The sequence below is a fragment of the Paramisgurnus dabryanus genome, chromosome 2 (genome assembly GCF_030506205.2).
Source record: "Paramisgurnus dabryanus chromosome 2, PD_genome_1.1, whole genome shotgun sequence".
NCBI lineage: Eukaryota > Metazoa > Chordata > Actinopteri > Cypriniformes > Cobitidae > Paramisgurnus > Paramisgurnus dabryanus.
Genome location: NC_133338.1, coordinates 17,734,507 through 17,759,978, shown reverse-complemented (window position 1 = coordinate 17,759,978; position 25,472 = coordinate 17,734,507). Strand labels below are relative to the sequence as shown.

The window sequence follows — 25,472 nt, the reverse complement described above, 5'->3', positions numbered from 1 at the left end:
AATTTATATACAGCCAGCCTGTTCTCAAAAGAATTCGTATGTATTTTACGAGTTGGCTAATTCATATGAATTTCTATAAAATATAATGAATATCCAAAAAGATAATTTGGAGATGTGAATTGTAAATGTTATTTAATATATACATTCCTTGGATAATTTTACGTCACCTATGCTTCGCTATTTTTACTAAGCGACTTATAAGTATATAAGATAAAGATAAGTTCCTACCTGCTGCCAGTTGATGGCTCTGTGACCATCACTTATAATATATCCATATCAATGATCAATTCAACTCAATTCAATTTTATTTATATAGCGCTTTTCACAATTGTTAATTGTTGCAAAGCAGCTTTACATGAGTAGATGTAGAGGAGAACACAGAAAATCAATAGATAAAATAAGAAGTAGAATATAGCGGCTAAGGTTAAACCGTACAAGCAAGCGTATTAATAATGTAACGTATACAGTAAAGTGCTAAGTTAAGCCAAAGTTGGCTGATCAGACCCCATGAACAAACTTATAGGTCAAAATCATTCCATTAATGCAGAAAATGAGACAATTCCTGTGTTCCAGATTTCGCCATAATTCTATTACCTCACAACATGGTAAACATTTTTGTGATATCAAAAATCAGTTTGAAATTTAGCATCTTCAGAGTCCTAGAAATAACATTAACCTAATTTGGTGACAATCACATAAATCTCCTAGGAGGAATACTTAAAGCAGACATATCATGCTTTTAAATCTGTCCTTTTTGCATATAAATCATCTATTTGTGGTCTATATCAAGCGAAACTGCAATGCTTGGGTCTGAATTCCTCATTATTATAGCCCCACAGGCCCCCTTTCTACCCCTTTTCCGATGTGCATCTGAGAGCAACTCGTTTTGGTACTGTCTTTTTAAATGCACGTCATACCCTGCCCCCTCTCCAGGTTGCAGAGGTGACACTCGGTTAAACTCCACCCCGTTCAGCCATTTTTGTAGTTTTATAGCAGAGATACGATTATCTAGCGGCACAGAAACTTTTTATTTACTCGTTATTCACAAAATGTCAACAACGGAAGACTTGTCCATCCAGCCTTATATGTTCGCGCCAGAGTCGGAAATGGAGCGAGATGAAAATGAAGACGACGAACCTGCAGAACAACGTCTTCATATGGAGGTATCGCAATGGTGTGTTAATGCCGGCTGTCTTATTTCAGAATATTAACAATTATAAAGTTGACTATTATTCTTAGTTAATTGTAAGTTGTTTTAATATGCTATAACTTAATCCCGGGTTGATGACCACATGCGACATCCGCAGGCTGCAGCCTTCGGATTGAGAAACAGCACTGCTAAACCATGACAACCGTGTACTTTACTGTTTTTAAAGTTATTTACAGCTTACCGAAGTGCTCTGCTCGTCGTCTCCAAAGATAGAAGTAATTGACCCCTCAATCAGACGAAGTCTATCGGCAAATCCTACTTTATACTGGTGGAGGTTGGTGAAATAGTTATCCTTGAAGTGCTTCGCGCACTAAAAAATGACATTTCTGTGAAAAATAAAACTCAACCAGGCACAGGTTCAACAACCGAACATTTTGATTTACTCTCTCGTAACTTCTGCATCCTTGAGCTTGCACTACAATATCGCAGCGAGAAATTGAAAATGGCGGATTGCTCGTAGTGTTGGGCTGGAAGTCGATGTCCTTATTTAGCAGTTCCGCTGCAAATACTGTGACGTAATTGTTCAAAAAACGTAATAGATAATAGAAAAATCAGAACCGGTTGGAAAATATGACCAAAACAGAATATAAAGATATCAACAAAGCACCTGAAGAGACTAATTTCAACTTTTATGTACTTGTAAACACTACAAATATACAACAAAATGCATTTAAGAGCTAAGAAAGTGGATTTAGCATGATATGTCTCCTTTAAAAGTTCACCACATGCACTGTTCACAAAATCCAAAATTCCCTAATCATGACAAAAAACAGTGCTTTAAAAAGGACATTTCACAAGACTTTTTAAGATGTCAAATAAATCGTTGGTGTGCCCAGAGTATGTAAAATTACCACTTTTTATGTTTGAGCAAAAATGTGCCATTTTGGGGGTGTCCCTTTAAATGCAAATGAGCTGACATCTGCACTAAATGGCAGTGCTGTGGTTGGATAGTGCAGATTAAGGGGTGGTATTATCCCCTGCTGACATCACAAGGTGAGCCAAATTCCAAAGGCCTATTTTTTCACATGCTTGCAGAGAATGGTTTACCAAAACTATGTTACTGGGTTGTTCTTTTTCACATTTTCTAGGTTGATAAAAGAAATGGGGACCCAATTATAGCACTTGAAAAACAGTCAGATTTTCATGATATCTCCCCTTTAATGCAAGGGCGTTAAGTTTGATTCTGACATCATTTGGTACATAAATAAAATTGGTCTGCAGAGTTGCATGGTCACATGAGTTTATCCCTGTAACCCAATTTATAAAAAACTTAAGCATCAACTAATTCTACAACATTGTAAACACATTGTATGCTTTGCTCATAGTTCTAAATCTGATATTTCAACAAAAGAATTTTAACAAATGCAATTACTTCACCTTTTTGTTCAAAATTTGGTATTAAAAACTACTCATGTTGAAAAGCAGAGGGTCTGTTCTTTCATTTTAAATATATTGTATGTTTACAGTATACATGTATAGATGAACATTTTCCTGAAAGGCATTTTGTGAAAATCACAAAAAAATGCTAATGGCCAACTTTTAAAAAAAAGGCTGGCGGGGAATGAGTTATGTCCATCCATATTAATGTACTGAGATTATTTGATTAAAATAAAACATTATGATTTCATTTCATTAGGTTTAAGAGATCATGCAGTTGCCTCCTATTGCTCAAATGGAAGGGGAGTTTACCTTAAAAATTTTCAGTATAGTCTCTCAATTAATTTGAGGAAAAAGTGCATGTATACTGTTGTTGAAAATAATTCTACAAAATTATCAATTCAATTACTTTTTCTGACATTTGCAAACAGTAATGATAAACTAAGTCTCTCAATTAATATGAGGAAAATGTGCATGTATACTGTACTTCAAAATTCTACAAAATAATCAATATCAATTACTTTTTCTGACATTATTACAAACAGTAAAGATAAATAAAGTGGTTTGGAGTTAAGGTGTTGGTTAAGAGCAAGGGTAACTGAAAAATATATATATTTTAATATTTTCACATAAAATAATCACACCATAATATTCTAAAGCAGATATTAACAATGCAGAAATTCTGTTTGCAGACCTTCTTATCATTAAACGGCTCCTGGAGGGAACGAGTGTGGTGCTGCCCATGGACAGCTACAGTTTAGCCACAGTCATTTATAATCGTGTGCTGCAAAGGAGAACGTGTCTAAAGCACCTTCATCCATCCATGCTTCAGCTGACATTTCTCCGATACCCATTATGATAAGACACACTTCATCTGTTAGAAAGGCCGGGGCACTGCCTATCTATGAATAGCTGGAGATGTTCTGTTTTACTCTTATACCTTTACCTAAGGCAACCTGCTTTTTACAGCATTGCTTTTCTGATTCAATTTTTACGTTCAATATTATGAACAATGTAAAGTACAACACATTCATTTTTATTTTTTAAAAAGGTTTGCATAAATGGATCAGTTTGCAGTTCTGTTTTATAAAAAAAACTGTATACACATTCATGTCCATGATTAACAGACAAGGAAACCAATCAGCTTCCCTTTGAGACAATGCAATTGTAACATTATTTTGAAAGTGCTTTAACTAGTCGCCAGTTCTTTTGAATTAATAAATATTAATAAATACAGAAATACTACACAAATAAAGTCAAACCCTTTTCAGGATGCCATGTCAGCTTATTAAAAAAAAAGTTAAATGGCAACATTTTCTAGGTTATTAAAATCAATTATTTGTTTCCTCCAAAAACATAATGTGATGATATGCAATGATAAATGATAAAAATCAACATAAATGACCCTTAAAATAATCGGTCTAAGCACTGAAGTGTTATTACATTTTTAATTCCTCTAGAGAGATGATTTTCAAGATGAAGTATAGCATATAGTATATGCCTGAATGGAACAAACTGATGGTTTTACACATAGTTTATGTGGACTGTCTCTAGAACTGCTCAATCATACTGTCTGTCTGTCTGTCAATGACTGACAGATAACCTGTGTCTCAGTCTAACTGTCAGGCTAAAGTAAGATAAGATATATCTCCATGTGACACACATCCTGTTATCCTGTATTAAAACACGGTATGATGGCTACACACACACATGCCAGATAAAGACTGCAGGTTAAAGACGGACACACAGTGCTACATCAAACTAGTGTAAAGACACCAAATACAGAGTGTTTGTAAATAGGGTACAAACCAGCTTGGACAGAGAATGGACTCTCTAGCATAAACACTGTTTGTTTCCAGTGGGTCTTAGGAGAGTTTGGAGAAGTGGAGAACTCAACCTAAAATTCAAAACACAAAAGCATTAAAACTATGCCTAAACAACAGCATACTTTAATTATTAAAGTGCTGCATGCTCATTCTGCTTTCAAACTCAAGCTACAATTTCAATTTTAATCTTTCATTTTTCAAGTAAAATAAAGTTTAACCCCCCCCTCCAAAAAAAATTATGAAGTAGATAAAATCTGATCAGTGTTTAAAACAATGTAAATTTTTTTACCATTAATGGCCTAGAGAGGCTGTTCAATTTTACCAAAAAGGTGTTTGACCCCCTTGTGGTGGCTACCATGTTGACATTTCATAATATTTTGTTTCAATTTAATTCAAATGTATTTTAACCACTTATCAATGCATTGAAGCAAATCAGCTTTACAACAAATAAAGATTAGTATAGTCAAATGTATTTTAGAAACATAAATATATAGGATAAACTATACAGGATATATTATGAAACATTTTGAGTTCATTAGTGGTATCAACTGCAAAAAAATGTTTTTTAATAAGGTGCAATCTTTAAATAAGGTGTAACTTAGTGAAACTGTAAAAATAATACAGTCTGACCGCAATTTGGTTGTTATATTAGCAGTGCTATTATTAAATTATTCAGATACAAAAATAAAAATAAATCAAAAGCCTATTAAAACAGTATATACTTTTTCTGACACAATTAGTCAATCAGCATGAAATCTGACAAATCTATTAGTATAATATTATTTATATAACAAATCTAAACATATAAAAATTAAGCGATGATGTTCCTGGCAAATTTTGCAATGATAACATAAAACATATATAATGCACATTTGCATGAAAAAGAAAAAAATAACGACTTTTGCCAGACCATTATTTTAAGAGACAATTGCAAACTATAAAACCTTTAAAAAAATCCTAAATCTAATTTTAGCAAACTCCCAGTGAGCATGGGTTAAGACCACAAAACTCCAGTGGAGAAACCAGGCTCAATGAGAGCTCCAATTTTCATTTGGCATGTTACCATACTAATATTATTCATTTTAGCAACTTTATCATTTGGACCAACTTGGTTCTCCTTACAGTTGAATAATAAATAAATGTCTGTACACTGTACATAGTATCCTTGCACTAAGCATTTTTTGACAACGGAGAAAAAATACTTATTTTGTATTGATGATGCATGAACAGTGTCAGTTAAAAGCCAAGAACAATGTTGAATCAGCCAGAGAAACAAAAAAAAAAAAAATACATAAGACGCAGAGTAAAAAATAAAACTTTGAACCGAATCTATATGGCCTGAGTGTTTAAAAAAAAAGACTTGCGATGTTGAACAGATGAAATTAAGTCAACAGAAATGATTTGGAATTCCTGCTGTAACCCACCACATTTGCAAATGCAGTTGTTGTTGTTAATGTCAACCAAAATAACAGGCAAAACCAAAACATTGCAGAGGTTGTTCACTAGCTTATTAACTTAGATGTTCAAACAATGTTAAGCACAGTGGGGCATCAGAATAGCCAAAACATCCACATATTCTTGCTTGAAGGCTCGTTATTACAATCCAGCATCAACCGCTCTCCCAGTAGCTGATGGGTTTTAGCTTATTTCATTGCTTGTTCCAGTTGGTCACTGGAGGAAGGCAAATGCTTATTTCAGCATTTAGGTATAGCAATTCCGTTGCGATTGCCTTGGGCCTAAAAAACAGCAAGGCGTGACAACAATTGCTCGCTGTTAAACAGCACAGCACAACTGCTTACCTTGTTTCCGCAGTGCTTGTCGAAGAAAATGTCAAAATAGCCCACGATGGCCTAGAATGAAATATGAGCAAAAGGTTAGAACATGACATTCTGGTAAATGCTGACACTTGTTCAGGCTGCCTACAAATAATTAGCAAAACACTGTAAAGGAGACTCGTTGAAGCAATAAAAAAAATCCTGCAAGAATTGAATGTCAGCCCTGTGCTAAATTGTTTTATAATCATTGAATATAAAGAAGGATAATAAAAATAGGGTTGGGGTTGTCTGCTTTAAAATACAGTGAACAACACAATATTAGAGAAGTAAAAACTACCCATTTTTGTCCCAACCTGCCCCCAATGACAGTAGAGCAGCTCTATCAATCTCAAGAGCATACTTGTAGTGGCAATGATGCAGAACTAATAGCTTTTAATCCTGACGCAGCTGACAACACAAGGGTCTGCTTGCTCGCACAAAGAGAATCAATGAGAAAGAAAAAGCACACAGTAATGAAATAAAAAAAGGCATGTGAGAGTTAAGCAAGAAACCAGAAAAATATCAGATATACATTACATAATGTTAAAAGTTTAGATTCTTGTAATATTAAATGTAAAGCATATACATTTATACATTGAATAGAAATTTGAAAATCTGACTGCAACTTTAATTTACAAAACAGGCTATAACGTTTTTATTTTACACGAAGAAAAATTTATTATTTGCAGGTTGTTTCAATACTTTGTATTTGACCAAAGCTGCTGTATTAAATCTTAAAAGTTGAGTAGAAAAGCATTTAAATTGGCTATTACATTTTTATATGTCCTAAAATACAAAAATAAACATAAACATATGTTTAACATTCAACACAATGTCAAAACCCCATAAATGTATAATTGATTATTGATTAGAGACTTCAGAACTTTTTCTAATGCATGAAAGACTCACCTTGTCTCCACATACAGTACACACTTTCCAGGATGCAAACGTTCTCAAATACTACTTAAGCAAATAGTTCAAGCCGCTTAGTTGACCCAAGCATATTCTAAATACCTTAAATATTTATTTTCACTCCAAATTAAGCGCATAATTTCAAAGAGGTTTCTCCAAAATGAATGGCTAAACTGTGTCACTGCACACACCTTCGCATATGGAACACACAAACACACACAGAACAGCGCACGGTCACCCTGTGAACTCTCAGGGGACACTGCAGTGATAATGTGAGCAATTCTGCCTAAAGCATCCAAGGGACCTTGTGGGCAGATATACAGCTCTGGCTTAATGTCTGTGTTTTACTCTCTATCAACACCCACCTATTAATCCTCCTCTTTCTTTCGTTAAATTAGCTTTAGGTGGAATAATAACACAGCAACTTTATCAAGGGTTTAGCACAGTTTCCAGCAAGAATTTTTATTCCACTTTCATACAGGTTTATGAAAACCATTAAATGTGGTAAAATGCAGAAAACAACATCCATATCATTGTTATTACATTGTCAGATTATTTATAAAGGATTATGCTGATTATACATGTATTTTAAATTAATTTGATATTGTTGTAACACACAATTAAAAAGAGAATTCAGTGCATTTAGTTTATTTAAAAATTGCCATGAAAATGTCAGTTTTTTATTTTCTATAAAAAAGAGAAGGTAAACTGAACACACATGGTCAAATCCAAGCAACTTCACTGCCAGAAAAAAATAAAAAATAAAACAACTCCGCCAATGCACCGGGGAGCAGACACAAAAGCCATAGCTATGTATGTTTGTGTGTGCGCATTGGGGGAGGGGGGGCTGGAAATGGCTTTTCATTCTCATCATTGTTCAGTCATCAAACCCAGGGAATGTCGGAGGTAAGTGATGCGAGCGAGCTGCTTCCTGGCCCAGGAGGCGGAGCAAGCAGGCGCTCAGAGAGTCTACCTGAAGATCAGGTCGGGAGAAAATTAATAATTATCATCAATTACTAACATCAACGGGGAGCAATTCATCATCAAGCCCTTTCTAGCGCTATCATGTCGGAGCGGCGCGTGGTGCAGCCAGATACAATTATGTGGCAAGCTGTAGAGAAGGGAGAGTTAATGCACTTTTGATGGGGTTTATTCACTCATGCGAGGCGTCACACTCGACCACCTCGAGCTCTCCCTCTGCTCCCCCACCCCACGTTACCCTTATTCTGTACATGACACCCACAAATGCCAGCAAAAATCCTGTTATTTTTTTCCCTTAGAGTTTGATGTTCCACCACAATGACAAATATTCAAGATTTAATTGGGGGGAACAAAATCTCTGCTGGCTCACACACAGTCAATGTATACCTGACTAAGGGAAATATTGTACTATGGTTCTATAATGCTTTACCAGTTACAATGGGTTAAGGGTTCTTTTCATAGTCATATTACAGGCCAATGGGACAGCTCAAAGGAACCATGTACGTCTTTCTTGGGTGAAAACCTTTTACCTCTTTTAAAATTCAGAAAGAAATTTATCAAAAAAGAAAGAAAGAATTTGATGTTTAACAACCTCAGCTCATATTCTAACTCCGTTCTAAACTCGAAATGAAATGTCCGTACTGCACTAAAAATATCAAGCATGCTTGTGCTCAGGCAAGATTTCTTTAGTGTCTCTAAGTCTCTTTAATTAATAAAGTCATTTTACTTGCCATGAATTTTATGCACATTGTAAAGTATCGCATCAAAAATGCATGATTGAAATGCAAAATTTCTAATTAAAATCCCTTAAATCGCGAAACAGTTTTTACACTCACTTGAAGTGGTTTTGGACTTAGAGTAAGGGAGAGCGGGGCACAACCTAACGCTTTTTGGCTTTGGCTCTATGATTCAAAAAATATTTAGGTTAAATAATTTTTTACACAATCATTCTGTTACTAGCATAGGTGTCATTTACACTGGGGACGCTGGGGACATGTCCCCAAAACTTTTTGAAATGGCAGATTTTGACCTCACCACTATTTGAAAGCATTTGGTAAAATGTTCTGAAAAATCAAACAATACCTGTGCGACTTACACTGCAAAAATGACTTTCTTACTTAGTTATTTTTGTCTTGTTGTTAGTAGAAATATCAAAAAAAAAAATTTAAATTAAGATGCTTTTTCTTGATGAGCAAAATGACCTAAGAAAAAAGTCTAGTTTTTAGACAAAAAATATACAATTTAAGTGATTTTGTGCATAAAACAAGCAAACAAATCTGCCAATGGGGTAAGCAATTTTTTCTTGAATATTTCTTGAATTTAGTGTTTAAGAAAAATGTTCAAGATTTTTGCCAATGGGGTATTACCATTGTTCAAGTAAAAAATGTTCAAGGTTTCTTTTATTACCCCATTGGCAGATTTTTTTGCTTGTTTTATGCACAAAATCACTTACATTTGGTATTTTTGGTCTAAAAACTAGACTTATTTTCTTAGGTCATTTTGCTCATCAAGAGAAAGCATCTTAATTTAAGAATTTTCTGATATTTTTTTACTGAAAACAAGACAATGTACAAAAATACAAAGAACATTTTTACTTGAATAAAATGTGTGTTTTCTTTTCCATATGTAATGAATTTCATTGTAATCATTGACTTAACATGCTGCTGTTTTCTACAGTATGGTGCTTTGGCACTGTTTGGTTGAGCTGGTGTTGCAGGGACTGTTACATGTGTGCAGTCGACATTGTTGAGGGTTTTATGCTGAGTTTTTTTGTGGTGTTGACCGGCCTACACTATGCCTATTTTTGATGCGCCGTTATTCAATATTTTTCCCGTCCTGCTGTAATGTTTTTTCATCTGATCTTTTGTCCCCACCACTTTTCAACACAAACTGATGCCCCTGGTTACTAGGAATTGCTGACATGTTTCATAATGGTATTATGTTTTAGATCAGGGGTTTTCAAACTTTTTGTAATCAAGAATTTTCGCGGACCACCTCATAATACTCATAATAAAATATGTCTACATAAAGTCCTGAATTTATCTGCACCTCTAAATAGGCTTACTAGCACTAAAACTATAACTGGTCATTACATCAGTACAACATATTCTTAAAACATTTTTTTTTTTTATATATATTTTTCTTAAAAAAATATATTTTATATTTTATTTTGCCTTTACACGGACCACCTGCAGTACCCTCACGGACCACTAGTAGTCCGTGGACCACAGTTTGGGAATGGCCGTTTTAGATAACAGAAGACAGTGATTCAAATAATATAAGGTTGGATTTGGTGACTTACACACCCAACTTATGCCTGCAAAACACTCTTTGTTCAATATCTTAACCAAAACACATCAAAACTAACTTTTCACAAATTCACAGGAGATCATCTTCTGACAGTAAGAGAAAAAGACCAAAAGCACAGATTGCTCATCCCTGTATAAATATGTAAAGTAACTGCATTACAATTAACCTCATGTTAGTTTGTGCCTCGCTCACCCCTACATGTGATTAATGGGAGATGAGAACGCATTTGCGGTTTAAATTCTGTAGGGAACATTAAACCCATGTGACTGCCCGTCTAGCTGTTTCCGCCGATGCTGTCTTTATCGTATATGGGGCTCAACATCGTCTTAATGCTCTTGCTGCTAGTGCCTTTATCAAAAATGTTACATTCCTTCTTCTGTGCACAGCATTAAATAAATAACTAGCCCCATCATGACTACATGCAGTCCTGTCTCCATTTTCCAAGCGTGCCTTGATTTGTTTACTGTTGGTTACGAGGTTAACGTGCTCTAAGCGAATTCATGCATTTTAGGCCATAAAATACTTTTTATATTATGTTTCATACAGTAAACATCTCCTCACTATTTGCAAGCTGCCTGTCCCCTGAACACACTTAAAAAAAACGCGGCCTCTGTAGACAGCCCAGGCTCCGCAAACTGCAACAAAAACAAAGTAGTCAAACCTACCACCAGGAAACATAAAGTGTTCCAGCCAATAAACGACAAGAAGGATTTGGGAGTGGGGTTGGGGTGTTCATGACTCGTTCAGAAAGCACGGAAGGGAGGGGGAGGAGGAGGGGAGGAGTAAGCTACGCTCCGTTTTGTTTGACAACAATTCGAACGTCAACAAGAAGTGAAGTCACACAGATTCGCTTAGAGCGCCTTTAACAGTACCACAGCTATTCAAAAATCAATTAAACCGAACATCAACTACCATAACTTTTTTTTTTACCATCAAAGTGTCTTAAAACACCATTTTCTAGGTTGCTTCAGCTGCTGCCCATACACAGAGGCTGGCAAGTAGCTCACAACACTCTGTAGAGAGCCTCACCCCCAGAAAATCTGTGGCCTTTATCATGTGATGACTGCCTCTTTTCACTGGAAGAGAAAAATTCTGTCCCTAGAGGAGCCATATTGAGCATTCAATTTTCCCCATTCATAGTATTAGCACCTTGTTAATATGTATACATTAAAAAATGCAACATTAAGTTAAAACAACTTGGTTTTGCAAGTCAATTCAATATACTATTTTAAGTTTTGGCCTGTGAACAGTTGACATAACGTATAAAACAAGTTTAAAAATAACTTAATTTTTGTAAGTTAAAGTAGCATAAACATATAAGTTGATTTGATAAAAATGCTGATTTTTAATGTGTAAGATCTTTGGTTGTTTGAGTGGCCCCTGCATAAATGCATAGAAAATCTCACAAAGTCAAATAAAAATGCCTAGCACCGTGTACCAAAAGAAAGCTACATTTCTGGGACACTAAACAAAAGACAGATAAAAAGAAAGAGACCTATGTTAGAGTAAAAAGTGAAATGCAGATGTTCTAATCACAGTGTTTCTGCTACATGCATTCTGGCCTGGCAGGCCTCCATGCCTAAAACATTCCCGCCACGCCTGCGGTTGTGGAAAGAAGGGATACAGCAAATGAAATCTCGCTGGATGAGCACGGTTTTATCCTAATCCTTTACCCAAACCTAACTCTAAACACAATGTTTTACTGGATTTAGGATGTATTTCTATCTCACTAAGCAAGGCCCTCTGTTTTCATCCTGATCCTACCCCCAAATCTATTCCTAAACTTTCGGCATTTATTGTATCCCTTCTAGACAAAAACCCCAGCGGCAGCTCACAAAATAAAGCGAAAATGTAAAAAAAAAATGAAAAAATAAAATGTCCGCACTGCCAGTCTGGCTGTCTTATAGAAATAAATTCCTTTCTGGATTTGCATTGTTCACTCATTTATAAATAAATCCCCTAAAATATCATAATTTTCCCCAGAGGTTTAGTTTCATGCGCGAATAGATTTAAATTATCAGAACATGAGGATTACATCTCTGTATGGAGAAAAAAGAATAAAATAAATAAGCCTACACAAAATATGTTACACTTAAATAATTAGCAGATTGACAAAACGAATAAAAAAGTATTTGAGTTTCTGTTCTTTTTTGTGACGCGTTCTAAAACCAAAGCAGCAGAAAGCATGTAATGTTTTTTAATCATTTTAAATAAGCACAATGTTTTCTGTGAGTGTACACAAATAAAAGAATAGTAGAAATTTTATCTGTATGACCATGAATTTAGGGTAATTAAAGTGCAAGGTCACCACGCTGTTCACCGGCGCATATACACGGACGCAGCGCAGGGCTACAAGTAAAGACATTAAACTTTTGATTGAACATATTAAGAGTTTTTTTGTATATTCATTTGGAATCACTGTACTCATATCATCAAATTATCAGGTCATTAGTTATTCAGAACATAGGCTATAAATGCAGCGCACTGCAGATCGACACTCAAAGTTTCACATTCAATTGTAAGACATTTGTCCAAAAACAAAAGGTAGGCTAAATACTGAATACTACTTACATGGGATGGCAAAACATTAATAGTCTACATTAATCTGTTTGGAAGGAAACTTACATTATTCCTGTGGGAAGAGAAGGACATTGATAATAAATACTTGAGGCAGACGGTGAGACTGCATTTCATCTGTTTTCAGACGGAACGGCAGGGTTGGGGTACCCGGGGGTGAACTGCATAATATTTGAAGTAACGGGTGTAATAATATTAACATCTCATTTGCATTGAAGATGCAGGTCGGGACCACTGATCTATATAAATGACTGGATTGCGCATAACGTCACAATTGTGAAGCCACCGCGCTGCCATGTTGGTATGCCCAAACGTTCTATTAAATCAATGGACTCTCCGGAAAAAACGGTCTAGAACAGCTGGTTATGATGTCACAGGTACAGATTAATGTTCAAATGACCTGCCTACAGCAATACAGTATAACACATAATTTTACATCATGGCACTGTTAGCTCCGTCCACTGACATTCTGACATTCAGGGCGTTTTCACATTAGCACTTTTGGTGCGCACCCGGGTTCGATTGACATCAGAATTCGGTACATTTGGATGATGTGAATGCTGTCTTCCGAACTCGGGTGCGCACCCGCGAAACGTACTCGAGTCCGCTTGAAAAGGGTGGTCTGGGGTCCGGTTCATGTGAACTCCAGATGGGTTCGCTGCTAATGTGAGCGCAATCGCACCAAATCGCGGAAGTGAACCACTGTTAATTACGTATTATATAGGAATGTCCCACCAAAACAGACGTTTTTGAATGTCCCACCAAGCACTTACCTTGACAACAAAATGCATAGAATGCTTGCTTGACTTTTGTTCTTATTTTTTTAAACGTTGGTTTTGTTTTCAAAGAAATAATACAGAAACGCACTTGCGTCTATCTGGCCCAAACATACTAAAGTCGTTTCGATGACAACGGTCTGTCCGCCGACGTCAATTTTTGCGGAGGCATTCAGAAATCATCTCTCTGCTTGGAGTTCGTCAATCACGCTTGTCGTCTTCTCGTTTACAGCGGTTGCCAAGCAACATGAGAACGCGCCGGCTGCAGCTTGATGATGCAAGCGTACCACGGTTCGGATGCAAAAATAATATGTGAACACAGTCCATGGGGGGTATGGGGAGGGGCAAGCAATCGAACTCTGGTTCGGACCAGGCAATCGCACCAAATGTGAAACCGTCCTTAGTCTGAAAAAGGAGTGGATCTGAAGGAGTTATTGTTTACAAACACGATAAGACTGTAATAACAATAAGATGTTAGACAGTGAGACTACATGCGAAATCCCTTCAATTACTTCCTGAAGCCTTTTTGCATAACACCAGTGCAAATAAAAATCACAATGGTAAATAAAGATAAAGACAACAAACAGGGGTGGGGCTACCGTTGCAATAAAATGAACCATCTGAGCGCCAAATTCAGAATCTTTTGACTAATAGACACAGCACAGCTTACAGCACAATATCTTTACCCTCTTTCAGAAAACCATGGTTGCAATAGTGACCAGAGACATTCCCTTTCGAGGATGGTTCTATGAGGAAGTGTATAAAATCACACCTATTAACAGTAAAGAACAGCCGTGCATCACAAAAAACACATCAGCAGCACACAGCAAAATTACCATACTCGCCACAGGTGACATGAGCTTAACCTCTTGAAAAGCACCCCCATTCTGGCCCAAAACCATGAAAATACCTACTTTCACTAAAAGGGCTGTTTTTACTAAACCATTTATAGTATAAGCATAACTGTGGTATCATTAGATAGAAGACACTTTGAGCTTTGTTTTCCATGTTTCAAAATTATTTTAAACGAAGATAACATCTTTTTTAACACTAAAAATCTTAATGATAAATATATGTGTGAAACCTAGAAATGCAATGAGGCCAAAGCCACAAGTCTAAAGAAGTTATATTTCATGTTTGAAGTCAATAGACCCAAAAATGAGGTTCTTGCAAGAGTTTTTGTAAGACTAGTGCCTTTTCTAAGTGCCAGTCAGCCACAAAATAAAAGTCTTTTGTTTACATGCATACACGTTCGTTCTTTTTATTGTTTATCCTTATATAAGCGTATAAAATGCCGTATCCACACCAGGAATAAAGCTTCACACAAAGATCATTGAATTCGTTATCTAATTGGCTACAAGTTCTGTCTATCAATATTTTCCATGAAGTCATTGGAGGAACGCGCGAGTCAGATGACGTCACGATATTTGACAGCGCTGTTTGGATATTATTTATTATACTCCCGCCTACTTGTACAAACAAGTTTGAGCGCTGGTTTTGAACGCGAGTGTGATCTCATATACAAGTGTTACGATGTAAATAGTCCTCAGATTGTATATTATAATCTATTACAAGACGTGCATGTGAAATCTGATGTAAACAATGGAAAATATATCTATATTTCACGGATTATACACATTTGTGGACAAGAATGGTCATTGGATGTACTTTGTTGGAGAGTTTTTATGGGTTATTCACACATCTGAAACAGACTGGATTTGATTCGCGTTCCTTATACCAGCACAAAGGTAAGGAGTCAGTTTTTATTATGCATGTTGTCATCTGGACTTCTGTAACAAAATACTATATTTATGATGCTAGAGCAATTGTATCTCAAAACGGACACCATACACTGATGCTAAACCCTTAGACCTTTTAAACGATGTATAGTAGTGTTATTATTATTGTTGTTTGTACACAGTAGGCTATATATAATGTTAGCAGCATTAAAAAAACTGACGTCTTTCCGTCCCCGAGCTAGTGTGCGTCGAGAGGTTAAAGTTAATCAGATGCCTGATTCACGTGGAATCCAATCAAAAAACTTCCCCAACCTAGAACAAGTGTAACTGGCAAAATAGGGGCACACAACACTACCTGAGTGCATTGACAAAAAGCAGAACAGAGTGAAATGTGTGTTTCCCTCTGCCGTAAACAGGTCCACATCTGTCTCCCTGAACCATTCCCAAATCAGCCTCACAAAACGGAAGTCTCCACTCTCTGTGAGGGACCCATCAGACTATGATCGGCCCCCATGAGAAGGAATGTTCCCTGCCTCTTAGAGCCCTCAATCACAAACCAATGTGGCAGTATACATACAAAGTAATGGACGAGCTGTCGATGGATATCAGTACATGGTTTGATCCACATAGAAGGAAGCTCAAGACAAACTGCCTTAATTTTGTCACATTATCGATGCATTTGTCATGACCACCTTCCTTCCGGTTACCAGCCCCAACTCAATAACCCCACAGTGCAGGCCCCAGACAGGGTGAGAGGCAACCCACAATATCAGTGGACTCAAGCACCAATACGTGACTCTAATGTGCAGCGACCAATACACCAAGCCTTATGGAGGCAACAGAGTCTTCTGCAAAAGCTAAAGGGGACACATGTACAGTGGTCCAAGATGACTAATGATGAGGCAGCCACCAACAGTCCCAACCAAAGGTCACGTTAACCAAATTTTTTTGCAAGGAAGGAAAATCTGAAAGTCATCTGTCATTTTGACAGATTACACTTACAACTTGTAAATGTAATTCCCAGCCCCATCCAGTTGGTGGCAAGAGATTATTTGAACTAATGCAGCACTCCACAGACTGATCTACCTGAAGTTTTGTGAGAGAACGATTAGTAAGCACTGGTTTCGAAACTAGCAATACTTTGATGTCATAGGCTAATAGATCTGTGCAGAGCTTCTCAAGTTTCAAACACTCAAGTTTGAAGAGCAAATTCTAGAACAAAATTTGCAACAAGTTGTCGTCGGTCCGAGGTAAGGACACAAAATCTAATGTCAATAGAGTCAGCAATAATCTGCTTTAATTTATTTATAGGTCACAGACAAGTACTTAGTCAATGCAGATCAGGATGGTTTCAAATAGAGTACAGTGTCATACAGAAAGTTACAAAATTTTATATTGCCTGTTCAGGCACAGTGTCATGTTTTACCGCTTACACTGTCACTGCAGAAAAAGCAACATTCATTCATCTGCTTCATGTGATGTTGAACATGTAAAGTAATGCATGGTCTCTGTTCATTTGTTCTCTTTACAAATAAAAACCCATATATTAACTTTTATGCTTGTCTGGTAAGTTTGATAAAATGTGTAAAAATGTGAACAAAAACAAAAGCTGTTAATTATTATCATTACAATAAAATAAATGAGGGATTATAATTGTTTATGATTAAATTTTGTTGACTCTCTCAAAATGATGGACAATGAAAAGTCTAACGCAGTTTGATTAAAAATGTGAACGAAAACAAAAGCTATTAATTATTATCATTAAAATATGAAATGACAGATTATAACTGATTATGACACCCTGTCCATAAAGGGTGTCTTTTTGGCTTTTCAGGACATTCTCTGAATGGACTAACATCAGCCATCCTATAGACATATAAGGATGCATATTTTTTTTAGAAAATAAATAGCGGCCCTGTAGTGATTTAATCTCTGGCCCAACCAGCGACATACTCCGGTGGAGGGGAGGATGGCGGTGTTTTTTTTTGCTCCAGGTGTCCCTTTTCTTCCAAATGCAAGCTCATTAGTTTTCAAATGACTCCTCTCTGCTACCTGGTCGAGCTCTCCGGTGGGCACAATCTCTTTGGAAAACGGATTCTCCCATTGTACAATCTCTGTCTAGTTTTCTTCAGCACATCAATAGACTGCCCTTATAACAGCCTTTCGCCATGGTCTCAACTCTAACATCCGTCAGCTCATTGTTGTGTATGATGATAGCATGGGTCTTGAAAACCTCATACAGAAAACCATCTGTTTATCCCAATGTCTATCAGCCTGTGATGTTTCTACCGCTGCTCATCCTCCACCCCCGGTCACCCCAACAGTTCCACCAGCACATGAACCTATGCAAATTGACTCCACACATTTTGCAACCAGGGAAAGCCAACGCCAAATCCTTCAGAGACTCTGCCTCTAATGTGGTGGAGAAAAGCATGTCATCGCGGATTGTCCAGTTCAACCTCCTTGCCCAGCGGTAAGCTCTGTTCATATTCTTCCCGTTACCAAAACCTTAAGTCAAACTACTGTACACCTGCTATCCTCCTGTGTTTGTATCCCAATGAAAGCCCTCATCGACTCCGGATCAGCGGGGAACTTCATATCCCCACAACTCATGCATAAACTAAACATTCAAAGACATTGCTACCAGCAGGATATTAGTGTTCAGTCCAAACATCAACTGGCGAACCAGTGAAATTATTAACTGGGGTGAGAACTGTTTTCAATCCTGTTTAACGCCCATTCGTAAGTCACCCTCTCTTTGTTTTTAATCATCTTCCAAGTCCAGTTCTGAACTTCCTATTTGGTCCATTACCGTTGTCAACATCAAGTGGAGATTCCCAAGGAATACCGGGCGTTCCAGGATGTTTTTAGCAAGCAGTTGGCAACAAACTTCCACCTCATCGGCCATGGGACTGTGCCATTGACCTGCTACCTGGAGCCTCTCCACCCACGGTTCACGTCTACCCTTTGTCTATTCCGGAACAAAAGGCCATGGAAGAGTATGTGGAGAAAGCCTTGCAACAACAGTTCATCCGCCCATTGAATTCCCATGCCACTTCCAGCTTCTTCGTGGCCAAGAAGGATGGGGCCAACTCCCAAACTGTAAAATTCTGTTACCCTCTTTCTCTGGTCCCAGCCGCTCTGGAACAACTGCGTGGGGCTCACATCTTTTCCTAGCTGGGCTTGCGAAGCACCTATAATCTCATCTGGATCTGTCGAGGTGACGAATGGAGGATGGCTTTTGTAACCCCCTCAGGCTCCAGAATGGAGATAGTGGCTAGAGGGTGCTAACCAACTATTTGAGGTCATCACCGACCACCAAAATCTGGAGTTCCTTTGTGATGCCATGATACCGATTTCACGCCAGGCCCGTTGGGCGCTGTTCTTCTTGTTTCGACTTCACCGTAACCTACAGAGCTGGAAGTAAGAATCTTAAGGCGGATAGCCTCTCTCATCTCCATATATCCCGCTTCTGAGGATCTCCAACCCGAAACCATTCACCCTTTATTCATGTTCGTCAGCCCGATTGTCTGGGACAGTGGTGGTTGACAGGTCTTCCAAGGGGTGTGAATTGATTCCACTCCCCAACCTCCCTACCGCATTTGAGACCGCAGAAGCCATTTAATAATGTGTTCTGTAACTTTGGCATACCAGAAGATATCATCTCAGACAGGGGACCCCGGTTCATTTCTAAGGTATGGCAAGCCGCCTTTAAACTCCTGGGAGTTACCATCAGCCTATCTTCTGAATACCACCCACATACCAACGGTCAGACTGAGCTGAAGATCCAAGAGATAGTTTGCAACTTCTGTACCTACTCCCACCAGTACCAAGACAGCTAAAGCCGCTATCTTCCCTGGGCAGAATACGCCCTAAATTCCCTTCCTCAGTTCACTACTGGGCTCTCCCCCTTTTAAAGTATCCTCGGTTTCCAACCTCCTTTTTTCCCCTTGTCAGGTGAGCCCTCTGCGTTTCCAGCTGTCGACCATTAATTCAATCAAAGCGTTTGGGACTTAGCTTACGTACATCTCCAACAGGCTGTGCGGTTTAACTTTACCTTTAGAATTTTATCTATGCCATTCCCACTTACCAAACCACTTCTGAAATACTACTGGCATTGAACCGAATGTAAAAAGTATAAACGTGACAGCAAAATGTTACCATATCATACTTGCAATAATTCATATGTTTATAACTGTGATTAATTGAACAGTTTCATAACAAATATGTCAATCAGAATGCTAGTGTCTCTAAACGAGTATAAAGTCATTTTTTTGGTGGAAGAATGTAAAGATTGTTCTTTGGTAAGCCAATACTTTTCAAAGCCATGCTGTTTCCTTAAGGAATTTTTACAATCACCCTGGCTTCAGATGGGGTGAAGGGGTTCGAAAGGATGTTAAGAATGATCAATAGTCTTAATTCTGATATAGTCTGACTATCCAGGGCCCAGGTCAGGAAACAGACGGATCGGCTTAACCGTCCATCTGTTAGCTGCCGTGATATGTCAAGACCACTTATATCCCAGCACTTCGAGTCAATGTTACCGAAATATCAGCACATTTCAACTGTATCTGTTCCCCGAACAAATAAATACAGGGCACCGCTTGTTACATCTGGTACAAATCTGATTAAAATAAAATTAGAAAACAGTACATTAACAGATGAATCTCGAATGTTAAAATTCGGCCTTCTTAACATTAGATCGCTTACCAATAAAGAACCTATTGTCAATGAAATAATTACAGACCAAAACTTAGATGTACTCTGTTTAACAGAAACCTGGCTTAAAGCAGACGACTACATTAGTTTAAATGAATCCACCCCACAAGACTATTATTATAAACACGAACCTCGATTAAAGGGGAGAGGGGGTGGTGTAGCTACAATATACAACACAATTTTTAAAGTAAACCAAAAATCTGAGCTAAAATTTAAATCATTTGAAGTAATGTTGTTAAATATGGAAATAACTGATCGTAACCACAAACAGCTTTCTTTTGCTTTAGCGACAATCTATAGACCACCGGGCCACCATGCAGATTTCCTTAATGAAATAGCAGATTTCCTATCTGAGCTTGTAGTCACTGTAGATAAAGCTCTTATTGTTGGTGATTTTAATGTCCATGTGGATAACCCAAAAGACGCATTAGGACGTGCGTTTATAGATGTTCTAAATTCTCTCAATATTAGACAAAACGTGACAGGGCCAACACATACTCGTAAGCACACATTAGACTTAATTCTGTCACTCGGACTCAATATTAATGACGTCGAAATATCACCTCAGAGTGATGCAGTTTCTGACCATTACCTTGTGTCATACACTGTACTTCTAGATAGGATCACTCAATCTACAACATGCTACCGACTAGCCAGAACAATAATTTCCACCACTAAAGATAGCTTTATTAGCACTCTTCCAGACCTGTCCCAAATGAAACCTGTAGCAGATAACTGTGACGATCTAGATATTGAAATAGAAAACCTAAACAATGTCTGTTCTAACACATTGGATGCCGTTGCTCCCATTCGAAAAAAGAGATTCAAAGAAAAACCGCCAGCTCCATGGTAAGACCATCACACCGCAGCCCTTAAAAAGGCAGCTAGAAAAATGGAAAGAAATTATAGAAGCACAAAGTTAGAAGTATGGCGCGCAGCATGGAAACAGAGTGTTAAACACTACAGACAGGCTATTAAAACCACCAGATCTACATATCTTAGCAAGCTTATAAATGAGAATCATAATAACCCTCGTTTCCTCTTTAGCACAGTTGCGAAACTGACTAGAAACAAAGAACAAACAGAAACCAATAGTAAACTTCAACACAATAGTAACGACTTCATGAACTTCTTTTCTAACAAAATTTCGGCTATTAGGGAAAACATCGTAGCTACCCAGGCAGCCACCACTCTACCCATTAGTTCACTTAACACTAGACTACCATACGAACATCTTGATTCATTTAAACCTACTACAATAGATGAGCTCTCTAAACTAGTCACATCATCCAAATCATCGTCCTGTATATTAGACCCCGTTTCCACAAAACTACTTAAAGAAGTATTCCCTGTAGTGTCAACCCCGGTTCTAAATATCTTTAACTCATCGCTAGAAATAGGATACGTTCCAACAGCTTTCAAACTAGCAGTTATTAAACCGCTGATTAAAAAACCACAGCTTGACCAAGGACAACTTAATAACTTTAGACCAATCTCAAATCTCCCTTTTCTTTCGAAAATATTAGAAAAGGTAGTGGCAAGCCAGTTACGCACATTCTTGACAAATAATAGTACATATGAAAAGTTCCAATCAGGATTCAGGCCCCACCATAGCACAGAGACAGCGTTGCTTAGAGTTACAAATGACCTCCTATTAACTTCCGATCGTGGTGAAATCTCAATTCTTATATTACTAGACCTTAGTGCAGCCTTTGACACAATAGATCACAGAATCCTACTCAATAGACTAGAAAACTATGTTGGTATCAGTGGTCAGGCGCTAGCCTGGTTTAGGTCATATCTAACCAATCGCTATCACTTTGTTTATGTAAATGAGGAAGAGTCATATCACTCCCTGGTTAAATACGGTGTACCGCAGGGATCAGTTTTAGGTCCTATCCTGTTCTCGTTATACATGTTAACCCTAGGAGACATTATCAGGAAACATAACATAAGTTTTTACTGCTATGCGGATGATACCCAGCTTTACATCTCCTCGCGTCCCAGCGAAACACACACGTTTTCTAAGCTAAAAGACTGCATTAGCGATGTTAGTGACTGGATGGCACATAACTTTCTTAAGCTCAACTCCAATAAGACAGAGGTACTTATTATTGAACCAAATCGCTACAAACATAATATGTCAGATTACAAATTGCACATAGATGGCTGTACTGTGGTGCCATCTTCCACGGTTAGGAACTTAGGTGTGATGTTCGACAGCAACTTATCCTTTGATAGTCATATCGCCAACGTCTGCCGCACAGCATTCTTCCATCTTAGAAATATCTCAAAAATACGCCATATACTGTCTACATCTGACGCAGAGAAGCTTTTTCATGCTTTTATGACCTCTAGAATAGACTATTGTAACTCGCTACTCGGGGGATGCCATTCAAATCAGGTCAACAAGCTTCAGCTAGTTCAAAACGCTTCTGCAAGGGTACTTACTCGATCTAAGAAGTATGACCACATAAGCCCAATTCTGGCATCTTTACACTGGCTACCAGTTAAATATCGCATCCAATTTAAAATATCACTAATCACCTACAAAGCTTTAAATGGCTTAGCACCCTCATATCTTAGAGAATTACTATCAGAATACAATCCATCACGCACACTACGGTCGCAAAATTCTGGCCTATTGATTATCCCTAGACTATCAAAAGTGTCTAAAAGTGGAAGATCCTTTTCCTACTTAGCCCCTAAGCCCTGGAATGATTTACCAACCGATGTCCGAGAATCAGACACAGTCGATCATTTTAAATCTAGACTTAAAACTTTTCTCTTCAACAAAGCATTCGCATAATTTGTCTAGTAAAGGTTCTTAACTCGCAATAGTTATTTTCACGGAACAAAGCACTCACGGTCATAATACAGACCAACCAAATAAATAAATAAAAACCTTTTCTGCATGAACACTTAAAATGAATTGCATTAAATAGTTTGCCACCGTTTGCCACTGAACCTGCATTAACGACGACAGTGGGGCTTCCGGCCTTAGTCAAACGGTTTGGCACGTATGGTCGGGTTGCGATTTTGGTGCTTTCGTGTGTCTTGTGAATAGTATGCCATACAGACCCGTTTGCCACTGAACCTGCATTAACGACGACAGTGGGGCCTCCAGCCTTAGTCAAACGGGTTGGTATGTATGGTCGGGTTGCGTTTTTCGCGCTTTCGTGTGTCTTGTGAATAGTATGCCATACATACCCGTTTGCCACTGAACCTGCATTAACGACGACAGTGGGGCCTCCAGCCTTAGTCAAACGGGTTGGCGCGTATGGTCGGGTTGCGATTTTGGCGCTATCGTAAGTCTTATGAATAGTATGCCATACAGACCCGTTTGCCACTGAACCTGCATTAACGACGACAGTGGGGCCTCCAGCCTTAGTCAAACGGGTTGGTATGTATGGTCGGGTTGCGTTTTTCGCGCTTTCGTGTGTCTTGTGAATAGTATGCCATACAGACCCGTTTGCCACTGAACCTGCATTAACGACGACAGTGGGGCTTCCGGCCTTAGTCAAACGGGTTAGCACGTATGGTCGGGTTGCAATGTTTTTTGGCGTTTTCTCCTGGTCCTGTAAATGGTATACAATATAGACCCGTTTGCCACTGAACCTGCATTAACGACGACAGTGAGGCTTTAGGCCTTAGTCAAACGGGTAGTCAGGTTTCATTTTCTCTTAAAGATCGGAAGGTGACCCTTATTTACCATATATACCCTCGCATTGGGCCCCCAATTTGCTAAATCCTCAACTGTGGATAACATAATTATGCCGCAATATTTAGTCTGTCTGGAACTAAGCTGAGTTAAACCACATCACTGTGTGACACTTCAATACATATGAACGGCCGCTACGCTAATACGATTTTGTTTTTCTCTCCCTGTCTCGTCCTCGACCCGAGGACAACGAGACAAACAGACCCAGTCCCGGTAGATGTGAAAGTCGGCACACCTCTGATCTACTGGCCGTCCTTCAACGTTATGCCCAGCTGATACCTGACCAACGATCACCGGCAGAACCGCTTAATCTCCGCTAAATCTCCATTTATGTTCTCCCAAGGGTTTTTCCCTCCTAGGACTTATTTTTCCTCGGATAAAAGCCCGGGGTTTTTTTTTCTCCTAGGGGGTTTTTCACCCCGGGGAGGCAGCCTTTTTGGGCTTTACCTAGCTTCCTCTTCTATACGTTGCTTTAGTAATACGTGCACTTATAATATTGAGTCATAGCCACAGCAAATTTAACTGCTCATGCTATCATGTATTTTGTTGTGCTATCTGTCGTTTTTCTGTGCTTTTCACTGCTTCTATTTATGTAAAGCTGCTTTGAAACAATTGACTTTTGTGAAAAGCGCTATATAAATAAAATTGAATTGAATTGAAGAAAAATTGGTGTGGACCAATCAATATATCTTCTTCCTTTTAGCTTTGACACTGAGGTTGGCCATAAAAGATGTCTAAGCAGCCTTATCTGATTGAACTGGACACTTGTTTAAGTTAACCCAAAATCCAGTCCCAATGTAGGGCACCCTTCTCAAAGGCAAAGGGAAGGCTGAAATGCTTGTTATCTGCATTTCCTACACCCTACTGCACATTTGTGAACTTCTAACTTCAGCACCAGTCTCAGACCTGCGCTTATAATGTTGATGAGACAACATCATTAAATGGTGGTGGTCTGCATGGAAGCTGAAAAGAAAAGACGTTTTGTGTAGTGCTCAGGATTCATTCTGAGATACCTGGAAAGGATCACTAGGTGCTCATTGACTGGTTAACTGATAATCCTAACTTTGAGCAATTTATCACATTGTAGCAAGGATGCATTCAGAGAATAAAAGAAAGAAATTGAGTCTTGTACAGGACAGGGTTCTGGAACTTAGCCACTGCTTAGCAAGCGATCAGGAAACAAAGATCATAAAGCTTTAGCGTAGATAGTCCATTGGTAAATAAAGGCTTGAGCACCTTGCTTTTGTTGAGCAGGGAGCTGGATGCAGGATTTAAGTGAGAAGAAAAGATTAGCTTTTAAGAACAAACTTGGGTCACTGCACATACATGGGGGGCCAGTTACACATTGCTTCCGCGGAATAAACTGCTTCTTAGCACAGGAGTCTGGGGTGAACTCCACTGGTGACCATAAAGATGTGATTGTAGTGGTCCACTGTGCACACACAGGAAACCAGAAACGTTGCTGCATTGGAAGTAATCCATTCCTTATACAAAGAATCGAAAACCCAGG

The 25,472-nt window shown here is 38.2% G+C and overlaps 1 protein-coding gene across 1 annotated transcript in view; it reads right to left on the bottom strand.

The window, feature by feature from the left end:
• prmt3 (protein arginine methyltransferase 3) overlaps window positions 1-25,472 on the bottom strand; it is a 245,211-nt gene that overhangs the window by 2,351 nt on the left and 217,388 nt on the right. Inside the window, exons 14-15 of the mRNA XM_065275443.1 lie at window positions 6,213-6,263; window positions 4,397-4,484 (exon numbers count right to left, since the gene is read on the bottom strand). Of these exons, the coding sequence (XP_065131515.1) occupies window positions 4,397-4,484; window positions 6,213-6,263 (139 nt within the window). The remainder of the gene's footprint in view (window positions 1-4,396; window positions 4,485-6,212; window positions 6,264-25,472) is intronic.